The sequence below is a fragment of the Hippoglossus stenolepis genome, chromosome 7 (assembly GCF_022539355.2).
Source record: "Hippoglossus stenolepis isolate QCI-W04-F060 chromosome 7, HSTE1.2, whole genome shotgun sequence".
Taxonomy (NCBI): domain Eukaryota; kingdom Metazoa; phylum Chordata; class Actinopteri; order Pleuronectiformes; family Pleuronectidae; genus Hippoglossus; species Hippoglossus stenolepis.
Window position 1 is genome coordinate 13184840 of NC_061489.1, and position 18202 is coordinate 13203041.

At 41.9% G+C, this 18202-nt stretch overlaps 3 protein-coding genes across 4 annotated transcripts; 2 read left to right on the forward strand and 1 right to left on the reverse strand.

The window, feature by feature from the left end:
- The first annotated feature begins 734 nt into the window (after positions 1–734).
- Positions 735–7189, forward strand: si:ch211-107m4.1 (heterogeneous nuclear ribonucleoprotein U-like protein 2). Its single transcript, XM_035162096.2, has 11 exons — positions 735–1466; positions 2194–2270; positions 2366–2608; positions 2697–2809; positions 2907–3173; positions 3866–3988; positions 4103–4204; positions 4620–4788; positions 5154–5381; positions 5470–5522; positions 6088–7189. The coding sequence occupies exons 1-11, from the start codon at positions 964–966 to the stop codon at positions 6145–6147; spliced, it is 1938 nt and encodes a 645-aa protein (XP_035017987.1). The 5' UTR covers positions 735–963; the 3' UTR covers positions 6148–7189.
- nudt22 (nudix (nucleoside diphosphate linked moiety X)-type motif 22) lies at positions 6359–10444 on the reverse strand. Its single transcript, XM_035162097.2, has 7 exons — positions 10371–10444; positions 9537–9710; positions 7824–8529; positions 7625–7747; positions 7300–7397; positions 6860–6953; positions 6359–6696 (listed from the first exon to the last, which is right to left on the reverse strand). The coding sequence occupies exons 2-7, from the start codon at positions 9623–9625 to the stop codon at positions 6592–6594; spliced, it is 1215 nt and encodes a 404-aa protein (XP_035017988.2). The 5' UTR covers positions 9626–9710; positions 10371–10444; the 3' UTR covers positions 6359–6591.
- Positions 10445–11395: 951 nt separating this feature from the next.
- On the forward strand, positions 11396–16811 carry dnajc4 (DnaJ (Hsp40) homolog, subfamily C, member 4). 2 transcript variants are annotated; one of them, XM_035162087.2, is made up of 7 exons: positions 11396–11481; positions 12044–12161; positions 12602–12692; positions 13070–13251; positions 13943–14110; positions 15516–15602; positions 15709–16811. In XM_035162087.2, exons 2-7 carry the CDS (start codon positions 12070–12072, stop codon positions 15803–15805), a joined length of 717 nt encoding a protein of 238 aa, XP_035017978.1. In that variant the 5' UTR covers positions 11396–11481; positions 12044–12069; the 3' UTR covers positions 15806–16811. The 2 variants fall into 2 exon arrangements, with proteins under 2 accessions (XP_035017978.1, XP_035017979.1); XM_035162088.2 differs by lacking the exon at positions 11396–11481 and adding an exon at positions 11498–11952.
- Positions 16812–18202: the final 1391 nt, after the last annotated feature.

An 18202-nucleotide genomic window follows, 5' to 3' on the forward strand; every position in this document is an offset into this window, starting at 1 on the left:
ACCAGCTGTCCATCGCATGGTAGCCACACACTAAACCATACTCTACATCTATTTTACTCTCAAAGGACCATAATTTATGAAAAGAACATCATGTATTAAAGAAGACCGTACATTTCTAAGATAATGTTTACTGAATAAAAATATCTCCACTTCCTCCAACTATCGGAAGCTAAAATATCCTGCATACAAATGTCACCATGTTGTTCATTAGCAGCCAGAGTCTGCACAGTAGCGATCAGGGGATGGAGCCACGGTAGCGACGTCCTGTTGATACACATGTTCGACTAATCACATGTCAGTCTCAGCTGTCAACCATGATGTTATTCCATGTTTTTACAGCATCAAATAACTGAAACCAAACCTTCCTTATTTTGACTTTTTAAATTAGTCCATTTCCCATCTGTTAACATGGAGGAGGCAGGATTTATGACCAATACCGCAGCCGGTCACCAGGTGGTGATCGAGACGCTTTGGCTTCACTTTTGCGGAGCGGTCATGTCGCCCATCTTTATAATCAGTCTAATGATGTCATACAATCAGCTGTGCTGGTCATTAGAAAGAACGCAGGTTGAAGATGCCTCAATGTTGGTTTAACTTATCAGACCCAGAGTCACTGTAATTTTTTTAATATTAGCTTCAGAGTCTTTTTTACATACTTTGGAAATATATCTAAATATATTTTGCCTCAAGAAATATGGACGTGCATGATCAAACATCAGGTGTAGTACCATTTCCTGTCGTTGCGTGGAAGTATAGAGCCCTACGAGTGTTTAATGTGACAGTAACGACAAGAGCGAAGAAGCAAAGAGCCAATCACAAACTAGGGCACCATATTGAATTGTTTTGATCCAACCCTCTGCTTCTTACTTCTTTTTACTTCTGGGTTTGGTTGTTTTGTTTTTGAAATAAAAGGAGCCACAGTTAAAATAAGACGACAGCGGAATCTGTCCTCACAAGGACACCATGAAGCTGACGGAAATCAAAAAGTTAAAGGTGGGGGAGCTGCGGTCCAGACTGAGAGAAGTTGGGTTGGACAGCGGAGGACTGAAGGCTGAGCTGGTGGTCAGGCTGTGGTCTGCTCTAGACTCGGGACTCAGCGGGAGAGGCGAGGAAACTCGGGTGGAACTACAACATGACGACTCACCGACACCAGCAGCACCGACAGACACAGAGGAGGTCCCCGCTCCGTCCTCCTCGCCGCCGGCGGCAGAAGCGTGTATTACTGCGCCATGTTGCCCGGACAGCACCAGAGAGTTTACGGACAGCGGGACACAGACTGAGCCCGAGTCCGGAGCGACTGCACCACAGCACGGCTCTGAGTTCGTGTCAGAGTCCGTGAGGGGGAACCAGGCGGAGTTAGGAGGAGAGGTGGAGGCTCCCGGGGAGGAGAGGAGAGATCCGTCCTCTGAGGAGACGAACAGAGGGAGAGCTTTCTACGAGTTTAAAGAGGAGATACGATACAAAAGGTAGTCACACACATACACACATACATACACACTCTCACACACACACACACACACTCACACACGGGAATCTGTCAGAATATGGTTCTATATCTTTATGTCATGCTGCAGAAGGACTGTGAGTACAGTGGCTAAACTTCTGCACAATTCTGTGATTGATTGATTTTATGCTATGCTTGTGGGGGATAGGTATACATTTGAGGATGAAGGTATACATAAACAATTTCGAAAAGGCATTGGGTTAAAACCAAGGGTTTAATGATTACTAAATGTCCTAATAAATGTAATAATGGTTTCCGTAATTTTCATAATGACATCTATTGAATAACTTTACTTAAAGCTTTAGATTGGAGAAAACAACAGCTCAGTCTGTAGCTTCTCACCGAACTTTACACTGTTAAGGATTTATTTCTGAGCAGCTCAGTAGTTATTAGTTAGATTTTAAGCTCATACTAATATTAAGTAATTATCTACACACATTCTAGGTATATTGTCTATGTACATTACTGAAAAGAAGATGGTTACAATCCCCACTTTCTGTCTCTGACTTTAAATGTGTTAACTGCAGAGGTTCCTTAACAAGAGTTAAAAAAAAAGATTGATTTGAATGCACAATTAGACATGATTGGAAACAACATTTTGGGGGGAGTTAGATTTGAGAGACTTTAAATGATTAATACAATTAATATTATAAAACAGCATGTGTCGTTATGTATCTCTTCTCAACCAGAGTGAAATCCCCACAACCTCCAGTGGACAGCGAGGAGGCAGAGGAAAAGGATGAGGATAGAGTCAGCCTGGATCTATGTGAGTCTGGTGGAGACTCATGTGGCACTGGTTACAGTGAGCTCTAAAGATGAGGTTTCTTGAAATTTTAAAATCTTTCTTTGTTGTTACCACAGATGACAGTCATCTCCACTTTGAGGTGGGTGCTGACGGATCCTGGGGGCAGCCCCGGTTCTGGGCTCAGTTCCCCTCACTGTGGTCAGGCTGCAGGCTCACCCATGGGGTGCTGCAAGGCAGGGTGGGCTTTGAGGTGAGGCTGGAGAGGAAGTTGTTGACTACATGGCAGGAGGAACAAGAGGGGGTGGAGCCCTGTGGTGCGAGAGTTGGCTGGTCAGTGGCTCACTCCTCCCTGCTGCTGGGTAAGGATGAGCTTCACCATCAGAGTTGCTTTTTGTAGAGTTGATAACCCTTCTAACACCCTCTGTTTCTCAATGTGTCATATACCAGGTGAAGATGAGCTCTCTTTCGCTTATGATGGACGCAGTAAAAAAGTGTCAAGTGGAAAGGAAGAGGAGTTTGGAGAATCTTTCTCAGAGGGGGATATCATTGGCTGTTACGCTGTAAGTACTACTTTCCTTCTTTATATTCTTTGGGATCCAGGTATCAAATGAGTTTTTACTAATCTCAACCGTGCATGTGTTTATTTTACACTCACAGTCTTTCTCTGCAGCCGGTGCCATTCAGATCTCTTTCCATAAGAACGGTCGTTTCATAGGTGTGGCCTTTTCCCTGGGCGCCTCTGTGCTGCAGGGTCAACCTCTGTTCCCTCACATCCTCTGTAAGAGCTGCTCGGTCAGATTCCTCCTGGACCCCACAGCTCCTCCCTGGTACCCCAGCCCTCCAGGTTTTACTCCACTGGCAGCTCTCCCTGCTGGGCAGAGGGTGCGCTCGACACTGGGCCCTTCTTCCAGAGCACAGTGTGAGGTGAGAGACAGGGTTTGTGACTGCATGTTTATCTACAAATTAGATTTTAATGTTAATACTTGCAAAAACATATAAATCCATCCAACCAGTTCAACCTTTTCAACTCAAAACAACATAAAGAAAACAAAATGAAGGAGAATGTAAGGTGATGAGCTTTTCTCTGCATCAGGAAGTGTCAAAGGTTTTATGTGATCACATAGGAAGTTTTAGAGAGCTTTATTGTATAGTTTTTAAAATCTTTATACAGTTCAATACTTGATATAGTGCTTCTACCTGTGTTGGTGAATCATCGATCCATTTCAGAATAGTAGGACATCGAGCCAGAAATGTAGTAATGTAAATGTATGTAGAAAAGTGGCAGAATGTAAATTGTCACAGCAATGCCAAAAAGAGGATTAAGAGTAACTGTTACATCAAAAGCATTTTTGTAATATTTTAAGTATTTAGCTGTTGTCATGAGATAAGTGGTGACGAGTGCAGCAGATAGATTAACAGGTTATATTTATATTGAATGAGCTTCAAGAGATCATCTGAGAATCAGAATTGATGATTAGTGAAACGAGTAAACTGTAATTAAAAGGGTCTGTATGTAAAATAAACAAAATAGGTATGTGTTACACTGAAGAGATTTGTCAATTAAGAAAAACATTTTACAAACTTATTCAATGTTGTTCTTCTCTTCCTCCCTCCAGGTTTTGTTGATGATGGGACTTCCTGGTTCTGGGAAGAGCCACTGGGCCCGGTCTCACATGAAGCAGCATCCAGAGAAACGCTACAGGCTGCTGGGCACAGAGGAGCTGCTCGCATGTGTGATTGTCAGTGAAACCTGCTTTATTAATCCTCATGTTTCATATTCACATTTAAAGTTGATCTTCAACTTCTTACTATCTCATCCAAATATGTGTGTGTTTACATATGTGTGTGTGTAGAGTGGCGAACAGAGGGACTGCAGGCTGCGACAGGCCGCTCAGTGTCTGACTGATTTAATTAGAATAGCTGCTCAGACTCCGGGGAACTACATTTTGGACCAGGTGAGCCTTTACTTCTAAACTTGTGTCTGTGTATAAGTCTAAAAACGGGATGATGTAGACTTGTGAAACTGACCTGTTTATATTCACCTACTTAAACACTTTGTCCAGTGTGACAGCAAAAAAAAAAAATGTTGTTCATTATACGTAGTTTGTATCCAACCAAATCTAAAAATGTTCATACTAAGAACCACAACTTTGAAAGAAGAGTTCAAACTGTGCTCGCCTTCTCGTCTCCACACTGAGTCAGTCACTTTGTAAAGTGGGTGTGGTTGTTGTATTGTCACTTTCTAAAAGTCACAAAAATGTACAAACACCGTCCTCCCACTTGTGACGTCAGTTTCAGAATGTTTTCTTTTGAAGCACACTGACCTCTGCCTCCTTTATCTTCTACCCTTTGTCATCTCTCTGTTTCCAGTGCAACATCCTCTTCTCTGCACGCCGTCACAAACTGCAGCTGTTCTCAGGCTACAGGAGGCAGGCAGTGGTAGTTTTTCCACCTGCAGACGAGTGGAGAAGACGACTGTCGCTGCACCAGACGAGCGAGGACGACCAGATCCCAGAGACGGCCCTGCTCAAACTCCAAGGTCTGACATGTTTACATTTTATCATGAGGTGATTCATAAGAGGATGTCCCCAGTGCCCCACAGCGACCACTGTCACTATGCAAATCATAATGAGTAATAACATAAATGAATTAATCATTTTCAATTTTCAGATAGTGATTATTAGTCTTGGTCTTATATGATTAGAGCTTCATTTAATTCTGGTTTTCACCTAATCTATCTTTTGTTATTATTATTATTATTATTGTTTAATCACAATACCCATGTGGGCAGCAGGGTAAGGAACTGCACCACAGCCTCTGATAACAAAGACAATGCGACAACAGAGTATTAACCATGAGTTCACTGCAAGAATCGAAGTTACACCTCTGTCACTTTCATTCCAGTGAGCTGCAGTCTTCCAGAGCGGCAGACTGATCTGCTGGAGGAGCTGCTATATGTCGACCTGCCCCAGGAGCAGGCGCAGACGCTCCTGCAGGAGTACAAAGACTGTGCTCGCAGACTGCTGCCCCCCGTCCCCAAAAGGGAGAAGAAGAAACCCCGACTTCACAGGAAAAGACCCCACCCTCATGGCCCTCCACCATCACACAGGATCCAGTGGACTGGGATGAATGGTGAGCAGGAAAAACAGTGGACAATATTTTGGGACACTTGAGACTCTTTAAGATGAGATTATTTGTTCATTTATTTCTGTCTTTGTAGCGTGGAACAACCCAAGAATCAACATGCAGCCATGGAGTCAGCACCCAAGATATGTGAGTATCACGCAGCTGTGGAATCCTACACAACCTTTACCAAAAGCCAAACCTCACACTCTCTCCCTAGAGACCAATGTTTTATAGTTGAAGAGATTTTACTATTCTATTACAACTATTAGAAAATAAATTACTATAAGCTTCATTACCAATTAACAAGAGACAACTATTAGCGAAGGTCTCAACAGCCTCTTTGCTCATTAAACAGAATTTAACAAAACTTTGACTGTGAGCTCCTCTGTTTGTACTCACCAGGGTGATTGATACATTGAACATTAGATATATCAATCAGTTTAAATAGACTGATTAATTATGTTTCTTACCATTTATTCTTTATCACATACTCAGTTGCCAGTTCTTTAGCTACTTCTAGTTATATCTGGTTCTGCTGTAGTTCATGTTGTTTTAACAGAGCAGGATATCTAAAGGTAAAGGTTTGGTTTATTTGATCTTGTTCTAACCCTCAGCTCAGCTTGTCAAACACTAAGTGATACAACAGCCAGCTCAAGTTGATTTCACTGTGTAAACAAAGTCACATTGCCCTTTTGTGTCATTTATATTTTAGTGGAACGTGGCTTATCGGGACCAGAGCTACAACTACAGCAAAGACTTCGCTCAGATATGAGGATTATTGAAGAATCCAATGCTGCTTCATTACAACATGTATACAAGGTGTTTACAAGGACAGTAATTCTCTTGATCAGTCATTACATTTTTTTATAAAAGAGGTGACTAAATCGTGGAGAACTGAAGATTGTATGTTGCAGGGAGTGCTTTGATCAGTCAATGCCAATCAGTGCTGTAGTATTTTAAGAATTTTGACGATAAAAACCAGGTCACTTTATAATTTTTATTCAAAATAAGAAAAAAACTTTTATGAGTTGTTTTTACTGTACAGTTTACAAATGATGAAAACACTATTTTGCAAAGTTTTAACACCAGTATTGTTCAGAGTGCTCAAAGTCAAAGAGTGAATCAAATTTTGATGAAAGCGTTTGGTTTGTTCATTGGATCATCTGGGTCCATCTGGTGCGATCATCACCTGAGTGTGTGGTCGTCTCCTCTGGTCTCACTCTCTGTCAGGTTCCACCGTCTGATAAAGCAGCACGGCTCCTTTAGCTGAAGGACACAGCTCCGACCACAGAGGGCTGCTCCTGTCCAGCTGCAACACTTCCTGTTAAAAAACTAAATGTCAAATATCACGATTGTCGAGCTTCTCTCTCGCCTCAACTTTGTTTGGAAAACACAACTTTTGTATCTACATCCTGTCACGAACTGAACTTTCCTCCAAACACAGCTGCCAGAACAGTTCACATCTGTAACTTTAGTTGACTCACTGTTCTGCTGAGGAAGACGATGTCTGTGGACTCGTGCGCCTCTGCTCCTCCTTTCCAGTACAACTTTCTGACTTCATCAGATGTCAGTGAACACCTGAGGACAAACAGACAACTGAGTCTTCATCAGATCATGTCTTCTTTTATTAGCTGCCTCCTTTTGGCTATATTGTACTTTTTAAAACTTATTTCAAATAAGAGATTTGAAAAAGAACAAGCTCAGGCTTCGGGGTGAGGGTAAATTGGTTTATTTCCTGTATCATTCATATGCATAAATAATATTCTGTCATAAAAAAACATTTCTCTCTGAATAAAATTAACAGTTGATTTACAGTTTTATTCTTCGTTCACCTGAATAACTTGTCATGGCTCCACCTTGAGGGATCTTTGCTTTAAGAGAAAAACAGTTTGTGATCAGGATTAAAATGGAGGAACACGAGTACCTGACGTAGAACTCGGCGCTTGGTCTTCCAGCGCTGGTGTGATTCAGAGCGACTCCCATCAGGACCGGTTCTCCGAGGCAGCTCAGAGGAACGTTCACCTGGAGACGCATGAAGGAAGTGAGGGATTCATTGTCAATGTCAACTACAGATACCTCCTGTGCGCACATTCTATTTTGTCATGTAATTTGTTTAGTTTCTCTTAATACGCAGCTTTACTTTATCATTATGTGTGTCTCTTTGTCGTGGCCTTAAGAGCTAATAACTCGCTGTTGAATGAAATATCAAGTTAACTGTAAATTATTGTGGCGTCTGCAGACAAACTCACTTCATCTCTGATCTCAGCGCAAACTGACGCAAACAGCTCCGAGACGACGGCCTCTGGCCTCTGCTGCATCGTGGCCATACTGACCACATCGCCCGCTGTCTGGCCCAGACGCTCACACACCACCTGCACAGAGCAGAACCAGTGTAATTAACGCTTCCGGCACATTAGTGATATGCATTAATTTATCATTCCACCTCACCTGAGGCTCTGGGTGACCTCCGGGGATGTCCAGGAGCCCCCCCGCCTCTGCCACCCTCTGGCTCCTCCTGATCAACACCACCTGCCTGTCACCTGTGCACAGGACAGCGCCCACACCCAGAGGCTGAGCCAGCAGCGCCAGAGGATCGCTGAACTCTGCGCCTCCACGCTGACGGAGCTCCGCCACCCGACATGACCAGTTGGTTCCCAGGTAGTCCTTGTAGCATGTCAGGCCGAGTCTCAGAGTGAGGAGCGGCCCAGTGTCTCGATCATCTGTGTTTTTACCGGCGTGTGGAGGAAGTTCAGCTTTTCTACAAGTCGAGCAATCTTGGTCCAGTGAATTAGTCGTCTGTTGGATGACACCCTCAACATTTTCTGTGTGATTTACAGACCTGCATCTTTGGTCCAAACTATTCTGGGTAACATCACGCAGAGGATCAGAGTCACACAAACCCTGTGGTCTTTGCCCGCTCTGTGATTTGTCTTCCTGATCCTCCACAAAGTCTAAGGAGGTTACAAAAGATGAATTAGGGCAGGGTGGAGGTTTTGAGGAATCACAGGATAAGGATGGACACTGAGGGGAGGCCAGGCAAAAAGAGTGTAGTCTGAATTTGGCCCCGTTGAAAAGCCACGGCTCCCTGGACACGCGTTCAGTCCACACCTCCTCTATGTGGCGCTCTAGAGCTGCATCTATCCGCCTGTTAAATCTGGGGAGAGGAAAGAGGAGGTCAACAGAACATCAGGTCACTACAATTAAAGTTTTTCAACTGACAACTACTTAACAATGTTGAACTGATTTCATATAACTGGATTTTGGACTGAGGTCAGAATAGACAAGACATCTGAAGACTTGGCTGCAGGAAGTTATAACAAGCTTTTGAATTTCTTTCTGACAAAAACAATCAAGAAAATAATCTACAGATTAACAATGAATATAACTAAGTTGCAGTCCTAATATAATGTGTGAGGACATATATCGCACATATACATTTTGCAGATCCCTACCCTTTAGTGCAAGTACCTAAAGTGGTGGGATGTAATAAAGTACTTCAGCACATTTTTCATGTATCTGTACTTTACTTAACTAGATGTATTTCCGGATACTTTTCACTTTTACTCCACTAAATATATCAGCAAATATCTGTACTTTTACTCCACTGCAGTTTACAATGCATTGTGTTACATGTTCACATTGTTTTTTGAAGTAATCTGTAACAAAAGGGAAATTAGTTTACTGATCAAATCCGAGCAGGCAGGTAACATTAGACCCCGCCTCCTTCAACGAGAGCAAAGCGGAGGCCGCTGCCAAGACGAAGGCTTTAAGTGTTTTCAGTTCATCATCTCCAGTATTCTTCATCAATACAATAGAGTCTGTATTTAACTAAATATACACTAGGCACAGTTCATGATGTAGTAGACTGCATTAGGCAATAAACTAAAGTACTTTTACTTTATGTATATTTAAAAGCAAGAACTTACTTTTCTCAAGTAGAAAAGTTAATGGTGAATTTTTACTTTTACTTGAGTACTTTTACTCAAGTAAAATGTTTGAGTTCTTCCTCCAGCACTGAGCACATGTACACTGATCTCTCACAATTGGTCAATAGGTTGCACTTCAGTATCTAGTTCACAGGTTTGTAACATCACATGTATATGTAACATATGTACCTCTGTGCACTGGACCCAGTTCAGAGTCCACTCTTTACGTTCCTACCTTTCCGAGAGCTCCACTCGTACTTTAGACTCCAGCAGCCCGCTCCAGTCAGCACAGTGCAGCAGCACAGACACGTCAGGGTCCATCATCTCTCACTGTGGATCATCATCCAAGTCTTCACTTATCTCTTCACTCACAGCTTTGCAGTTGTGTCATGTCACCTTTGGATGTTCTCTTATGAAAACCACACACAGGAAATCTAAGAATTGATTTTAATCAAGTTAACGTGCTTAAAGCAGAATCTGACTTAGTCCCATAATTACGCAACATGTGTAAATGTATGCATGAAATAGTTTAGCAATGGCACCGCTGTCAGCAGTAAAGACAAGCACAACGTAGCCTAGGAAAAAAAGTGAAAAATGAAGTTAAGAATTTGAAATAATATATTAGAAAATATATTTCAATAATCTATCTTTCTGCTTTATTACTGAGTGACTGTTTTATGTGTATTTACTTTCATTTTCGGGATTAATATGAACTTGGTTTTTGTACATTACATTTCACGTTGTGTAGATAAAGGGAAAGAGAAATAAAGAAAAAGCTGCAGTGATGAAACCACCCACTGGACGTCTCAACCCAAAGAGCAGCGGCCGCAGAATACTGTGGTCTGCTGTTTCTTTAACGGACACAGTCACAACACGGGACTGAGACATGAAACGAGACATTTTCATATCACTAAACTTTTCACTCGCCGTGAAGCGGAGCACGAGATGAAGATCACAGGTGCTCGTGTAAAAGTGTCAGCGGTTAGTGTAAAGTTATGACAGTACCGTGAATATGTATTGTAATGTGATGCATTAATACACATGATCTGAATATGAGAGTTGTTCTTACCTTCCTCTCTGCAAACATCCGCAAACATGCGACTAGTTTCTTCCTCTTTTTTTGACAGATGTACAATGTGCGCATTATCACCACCTAGTGACTAATAGACGTAACTGTGGCCATGGAGGTAGTATGCAGATCACTTACTAAAATACAAGTACTACAACCACACTAAAATACTCTATTACAAGTAAAAGCCGAGTACTGACATCTTCCCTGAGTTACAGTACTTACATGTAATTAGAAAAGAATATATATCAATAACATTTGCAAATGTTGTATTAATATGGACCAGTGCCATTATCTTGTAGTCCTCACTTTACTTTTTCTAGTGCTTGCTCCACTCAGGAGGTTCTGGGAGGAAAAGTGTAAGGACAGTGCCAAGTTACTGTGTTCAACTTTATCCTAATTTGAAATCCTGCGAATGGAATTTGAGTTGTTTTGTCCATAAGCACAGACTTTGCTTGCAGAAAAGAATTTCAAACCAGGGCAGGTTGGCAGCTGGGGGGCCCCCCTATATTTTTTTTATCTTATATAGAAAGAAAGAAAGAAAAGTAAAAAGATTTAAAGTAATGTTTCATTCCAGACACAGAATTAATTGTAAAGGCCTTTTGTTCCTATATTGATGTAGCTCTTGATAATGGAGTCTGTGCTTGTCCCAATAACAAAGTTGGGTGTATGAGGAATTCAATATCTTTAAACAGCAAATTACTCTCAAAAAACTGTCTTATGAATCCAATTATTTCACCTACAGGTGTTGAAGACTGTTTAACTCCAGAGAGAAGACACGTGCAGGGGCGTGTTATTGTGTTGTCCTTCTCCATAAACCTCCGGTGCGACTGGAAATAAAATCATCAGGGTTGCTCAAACTTTTGCATAAATCTGTACTCCTTCACGAATACTCTAATCAAACATTGTAAAAAAAATAGTAGAAATAGTAAAAAATGTATCTACAGTCACGTCTGATCTGTTGAAAGTTACATTTTATAACCGTTGTTAACATTGGTGCTTTTATTTCGAAAGAGAGCCTCCCCTCTTCCGGTTTTGCCCTAGCTAGCGTCATTGATGAATTTATGCAACAGTAAGCACAGCTGCACTGTTATGAATCAAAGTGCTGCAGGTTTGTCACTTTCCCTCCTTCAATTCACTCTTTTAAACTTTTCAAATCACGTTTACACGTTCGTTGTTATTTCATGTTTACTAGAACATTTCTTAGCATTAGCGCGCTAACATTGGCAAAGGACGACTTGAAGCTAACGCCAGCTAGCAGCAGCCTGTGTGTTGAGGCAGCAGAACAAAGTGTTCCTCCCCGAAACCCTGCTGGTTCCCCGGGTTTGAACTCGACACACTGTGCGTGGACATGTGACCTCAGCCAGTAGTGTGCGTGTGAGTGGTGATGCAGCCAATCAAAGTGATTTTTAAACCCAGATTGCGTTAAAGTAACTTGTATTTCAAACGGTCAACACGCCCCCTGCAGCAGAACCTCATGTGACAGTGAGTGACAGGTCGTGTTTTGGTTGAGTTAGATCAAATCCCTCCAGTTTCTGTGTGAGCTCAAAGTGCAACATAAACATCTTCTGTTAGAGTCTTGGTGAGTCTAGTTTATGTGTGAACTCTCAAAGGCTTCTGTGCATCTCCTGTTCGTGTTTGTTTCCTTGCTGATGTCAAAATGTCCCACACAGGTCATCTGCTTTGAGATCCTCCCATCATGCGGCTGGAGGCCCAGCTCAGACTGTGTCAGAGTTGTGTGTGGTGCTGCAAGAGTGGACTGCGTCTGCTCTCTCAGAGCCATGCTCACAGGTAGACTCGGTGCATGTGGGAGTGTTGGATTTAATCAGAGTTGTTTTCTTATGTGTAGGGATGCAAATATAGAAACCACACAAACATTACTCATCAAATCCAGCCAGTTAACCTCAGACTGGAGCCACAGGTCACTCACGATGGGGAGAGAGAGCCATGCAGAGCTTTGTGCTTACATCCATCAGACTCTAATCTATTCATTTTAACACTATTTATTAAGAATTTTTACTTTTAAGCTGCACTTACCACAGTCCATTGCTCTCTGGATCTAATATATGGTATGTCGTTGTGATATATGTGTATGATACACACTGATGCTTTTACATAAATAAAGTTAGTAATGGCTAAATACAGTTATTTTAAATGAATTGAATGTACTCTGCTTTGTTCAGGTCTGAAGACCTTTATTTAATTTTGAGTTATTTGCTTTCTCACCACAGAAAATCTTTGGACCACTACGATCTCCTTGGAATCAAATCGGATGCCTCCTTGGAGGAAATCAAACATGCATTTTTTGACAAATCTAAGAAGGTAGGATCCTGGTTCATTAACAACATGTGCACGTAATAAAACATATGTCTGGCCACTTGAGGGCAGCCTCTCACAGCCGAGTTTCTACTTGGTAACTGTTCCCACAGTGGGCTTCCTGACTGTTTGTTTTCCTGGAGTAGCTTCCAGTGTAAATAAGGATGGACGTGTGTATTTACCTTGTGATTGTAGAATAACTGAGGGATGAGGCAACTCACCCTTCAGAGAAAAAATCCTGGTTGTGACAGTACATATTCATGTAGAGACAGAAAGAACATTTTGTGTTGTATATAAGCTCGGTCTGCACCATAATGTCTTGGTTGGATGGTTTTTATTCTACACCTGATCATCCCTGCTCCCCTTCTCCCATGTTTCTGCAGCTGCACCCAGACAGCGACCCGTCGAACCCAGCGCTGCACGGCCAGTTTGTGGAGTTGAATGAGGCTTACCATGTTCTGAGCAAAGAGCCGAGCAGGAAGGAGTACGACTTCAAAATCAGACACAGATACACTGGGGGCCAGGCCTTTACATCCACCTCCAATCACACCACATACAGAGCCAGGTGAAGATACACACAACGTGTCAGCCATTGCTTGTTTATAATTCTAACATTCGTTCACACTCCAACACTCTTGAATCAATGCAGAAGATGCATAATTAATTTCAAGACTAAGTCCATGTGGCTTGTGTTTGCTTGCTGTAACACAGGATATGATATTGTGATGGCTACACACCTGAAGCCTCCACCTCTGCAGTGACACTAAAAGAATACAAAATTATCTGTCCAGTAACGAGCCAGAAGTGCCGCATAGTTTCAAGTTTCAGGTTTTGTTCAACCTCGTGCACAAATCTAGAAACTATCGACATTTTGTCTGCACCACTCTGTGGCAGATCGTTTGTTACTCTGATCGCTGGAGACGCACTGTGTGTTTTTTGTTTTTATGAAAACAAGAAAATCTGTGTGTTTTTCATCAGTAAAATGAAAGAATCAGAAGTAATTTGTCCATTGCAGTGCTTTGGAAAACCATACGCAAAATATAGACATAGATACAGATACATCATCTGTATGGTTGCACAGCAAGTAGCAAAGTGCATGTATGTGCATATGACAGAGTGGTAAAGTACATTTAAGTATTGCTGGAGTCTGTCTGGCTTGCGATAAGATTTCTTAGTTTTGACCTTTGGTGCGCTCTGACTCTCGTCTGTGTTAAATGTCACAATCATGATCTCTCTTCAACCACTTCCCCCCCCAGTACGAACGCTCAGGACAACAGTTTTTACTGGGATCAGTTTCATCGGTCTCATTCCCCTGAGATGTTGTCAGAGGAGCAGCAGAAGAACAGGAGGAGGAACTTTCGCCTGGTGGGCTACTGCGTCCTCACTATGTTCCTCAGCGTAGGAGCTCACATAGTCTTCTTCAGGTAAAAACTGTACATGATGTGATACTCGCCATGTTTCCATCACTTATTGAATCGGAAGCCTTTCAACAATGAATGCCAGAAAGTAGAAGAATGACAAAGATCAATCAGAACTATTGCAACAGTAAAATGTGAAATAACTGACCTTGAAAGTCTGTTAAATACTGTACCAGGGTTTCCCCAAGGATTTCGTTTTCAGCAGTTGTGCTGTTGTGTCTGCGTCCATGAGCGTGGGACACCGGAGCCACAGAAATACATTCAATGACCTTAGATTCGTTATATATTGTGAAAATTCGTTTATCGAGAGCTTTTGACACTTGAAGGGCTCTGCAGGCTCTGATCTCTGATCTCTGTTATAATGAATGTCAAAGAACAAAGTGTCTCGACTCACTCGTTGAGTTTTACACATCCAGATAAATATAGCATGTTAACAACTGAGGGACCGTGCGATCATTCAGACTCATTTGGGTATTAATAGGCTGCTGAAATAACCGGTTCATGCCTCAAATGTTAATCTTTAATTAATCCAAAATTAAAGATCAATTTTTTTTGCATCTACAAACAAATGACTACCTGATCTCATGGGGTGCTGACGTCTCGGATGTCCTGTGTTTGCACAAGGTTTGGTAACATTCCCTCCAGACGTCAGTGATTCAGTACACTCATCAGGTGTTCAACTGGAGGAACTAATGGGATATGCGCAGGTGTTAAAGAGGTGCATGGAAGAGGATGCTCTGCGATGTTAATGCATTAGCCTCTGTGTGTGTGTGTGTGTGTGTGTGTGTGTGTGTGTGTGTGTGTGTGTGTGTGTGTGTGTGTGTGTGTGTGTGTGTGTGTGTGTGTGTGTGTGTGTGTGTGTGTGTGTGTGTGTGTGTGTGTGTGTGTGTGTGTGTGTGTGGTCTCCTTCATTGTGTTTAGGCACCAGTCCACTCCTCGCTCTGTGGAAAGCGTGAATCGCTATATGCATTGTCATTACAAGTATTTCCATTGCAAATATTTGGATGTATTTAGGGGAGGATGCTGCTCTACCCCATCTTCCCGCTGTCTCTTCAACTGGTTTCCTTAATTTATGTTTTCTTCTCTTTGCCCTCTCGAGTTCTCTTGGCTGTGAATTCACACCCAGTTGAATGAGATTGTTTGTGGACATGACTCTGTGCCATGTGTCTGGACACAACCTCTGGGCTTGTGTCACCGTATTTGTTTTCACACACTTCCTCGGTGCCGCGTCTGTTTGTGGAGATTCACCTCTCTGTGGTCAGAAGAGCTGCTCTAACAGCTGAACAAACTCATAAATGCGACCGAGCACACGGAGCGGCCTGCTGAGCCCTGGGCTTCTTTTAGCTTGAGCAAAGTTTATTCTGTGTTAAGACCGTTGCAACTCGAGTGTTTGTTTCTCCGTCTCTTTCAGCAAATTGGAGGACGTGCACACTAACTTCATGGACGAGAAAGATAGAGTGATCACAGAGATCTATAATGATTCCAAAGAGCGAGCAAGGTGAGGCCTTCTCAGTAAAGGCACATGTGGCTGCTAACTGCATGCTTGTTTTGCGATGCTTGAATATGAAGCTGAGACTGAAGGTGTTTTCTGTGCTCTTCCTCAGGATCAACGGTTTTAAGAAACAGACAGAAATCCTCCGGCAGAAGCACGCCGAGTTCCTGGAGAAATGCAAAAACCCCGACAGCGGAGACGCCAAGTAGGAGAGTCTCCTGCTGCGCGCTGTGATGGTGGAGTCTGAAGTCTCAGCAGGTGGAGGGTGGCAGACTGAATGTGGTGCTAGTTTTAGAATTTTCAATTTTTCTGTTGAAGTAAAAAAAAGACAGCGTGGATCCTGAGTAAGAAACACAAGAATCAGGTTGTGATGTTTGAGTATTTTCAACTGGTTCTCTAAGGTGTGAATTTCTGACCAAGCTGAGTTTTATATAAGACTGAACCGTTTATAGTAGGAAGCATCTTTGCATCAGGTGCACGGTAAGAAGAAGATTCTCCGACCTTTTCCTCTTTTTGTCAGAAGGAGCCGGAATGAACAAAGTAAACCTCACAGGAACATGTTAGTTATTGTCCTCAGCCTGTTTTCTGTGTCAGTGGTACACAACATACAAGGCTCACAGATGACAGTGAATTAATGGCACATGACAGCAGATGATTAAGTCATGACTGGAATGCCGATACATTTCCTGGTATTAACTGATGTTGAATAAGATCATGTCTCTGGTTACAAATATGAAGGGACAGTTGGATGCTTTTCTATGTTTGTATTAAAGATCTCACTCTGTTGAGGTTTGAAAGTGCAAAGTATTCTTATCATTAATCTCCCCCAGTTTGTGTGGTGGAAACATGAATCCCTACACGGCATTTTTAAGATTCACAGTTTTTGAAGTTCAGGATCTTGCTGCCGAGCTGTTCTTCTTCTTCCAGCCAATTCAAGTGAAAAATACAATAATTTGTTTCAGACTGAAACTGTCAATGATATTTAATAACTTAAGGAGTGATGCAATAGTAAAACAATGTTAATCCTAATGACATTGAGACTATGAAAATGCGCACATTGAATGGAAAGTACACTGGTTATTTTATAAACCATTTTAGCATATTACCTTTTGGTTTTTAGAGATTAAAGGTTGTTTTTTTGTTTTCGACTGCCTCGTCTTTTCCCTGCAGGCATTTCAGTGAGGAATGATTAAAAGATCAACTCTTCCTCATCAATCATTTGTTGATTTGTTTCGTCTCTCATTCCCAGACACTTTGCTTTTGTGTAAATAACAAGAGGCTTTGATGTGCATTTGTCCACCGTTGTTTTAATGAGCAACCACAGCGGAGAGATAATTATTTATCTGCTTTGCTCTAAGATTCAAAAGTATTTGCCCAGTGGCCATCATTTGTGAAAGTGAATTTGCACAGCGCTGCTCAACCTCCGCACTCACATTTGGATTTGTGATTGGCTGATATCTGCCTCTGCAGTTACAGTACATATATTGTTTATTTGCATGTTTACATTACCTTGAAAGTTCTGTTTCGTTTTGGTTATGAAACTGCTCATTAATCTTCTGTGCGAACGCAGCATTTGTTAATGGCACGATGGGGGGAAAACAAGACTTTAGTCTCCAGTGTTTTCTGTTTAAGAATACTTGCACATGTATGGACGGAACTTATGGAATCCTAGAAATGTATGTGAATTTTTTTTCAGGAAACCGTATTGCCTTTTTTAATTTTTTCCCCCCCTTCTTCTCGGTGCAAGTCTTGTCTTCTTGTCACCAGACTTCAGCAGGAGATAACTTATCCCCCGCATTGCATACAGACACCCTCACCCTCATGTGGCGTGTGAGTGCCCTGTCATAACCCAAACACACCATAATGACTGAGATTCTGGTGTCAGCATGCCTACACACACATTTGGAAGACAAGGCTCATGGGAAAGGGAGCTACTACAAAATAAAAACCATCTTTAAAAGACGACATGAATTGATTTTTATCTGAGCTGCAGAAGAAAAGTGTCCAATCATGCGGTGACATATTACCCTGCGTGTCTGACATGTATCCCCTCTGATTTATTATTTGGAAAACAAAAGACTGATACGGAGCAGAAAAATAAATCATTGACTTGATCAGCTACAGATTGACTCTCAGACTTTCACGCCACGCTGCCGCATTTGATGTGGTCCTGAGATAATTGATTGGATGCAGTGTGTTTGCAAGTACTGGGTCAAATTATAGCGCAAATGTATTACTGAAGTCTCCCTAACAACATTACAGCCCATCTCCTGACATCAAAAAGCTCTATGTTTCTGAATTATTGGGGTTTTGTCAAGTTGGTTAAATTTGTTTGTATGATTTTCTGGGTCTATTTAGTTTTCCGAAAGGCAAACAATCTTTTTCCACATGAGACATTTTGACGTGTCAGAGCAGGATACACACTTGTAAATAATTAAAACGAGTGTCTGGATTTCAAATAACTTTCAGGGTGAAAGGTGTTGTGCATGTTGACTCACATTGGTGTCACTGTGTCATGTCTCACTGGGACACCTGAATCTAACAGCCATCAGTCATGTTAGAGGCACCTATTATTATCACTCGTACTATAATTTAAATTGTCAGCA

What these genes read in the sequence shown, in the direction of transcription:
- si:ch211-107m4.1 (XM_035162096.2), top strand. Translation starts at nt 964, where the DNA reads ATGAAGCTGACGGAAATCAAAAAGTTAAAGGTGGGGGAGCTGCGGTCC. An exon ending in AGCTGCTCGCATGTGTGATT is followed by an intron (nt 3,989 to 4,102) that starts GTCAGTGAAACC and finishes GTGTGTGTGTAG; the next exon opens with AGTGGCGAACAGAGGGACTG. An exon ending in GGCCCTGCTCAAACTCCAAG is followed by an intron (nt 4,789 to 5,153) that starts GTCTGACATGTT and finishes CTTTCATTCCAG; the next exon opens with TGAGCTGCAGTCTTCCAGAG.
- dnajc4 (XM_035162087.2), top strand. Translation starts at nt 12,070, where the DNA reads ATGCGGCTGGAGGCCCAGCTCAGACTGTGTCAGAGTTGTGTGTGGTGC. An exon ending in CACACCACATACAGAGCCAG is followed by an intron (nt 13,252 to 13,942) that starts GTGAAGATACAC and finishes TTCCCCCCCCAG; the next exon opens with TACGAACGCTCAGGACAACA. An exon ending in GCTCACATAGTCTTCTTCAG is followed by an intron (nt 14,111 to 15,515) that starts GTAAAAACTGTA and finishes CGTCTCTTTCAG; the next exon opens with CAAATTGGAGGACGTGCACA.
- nudt22 (XM_035162097.2), bottom strand. Translation starts at nt 9,625, where the DNA reads ATGATGGACCCTGACGTGTCTGTGCTGCTGCACTGTGCTGACTGGAGC. An exon ending in CGAGTGGAGCTCTCGGAAAG is followed by an intron (nt 8,530 to 9,536) that starts GTAGGAACGTAA and finishes TCCTCTCCCCAG; the next exon opens with ATTTAACAGGCGGATAGATG. An exon ending in TCGTCTTCCTCAGCAGAACA is followed by an intron (nt 6,697 to 6,859) that starts GTGAGTCAACTA and finishes GTTTTTTAACAG; the next exon opens with GAAGTGTTGCAGCTGGACAG.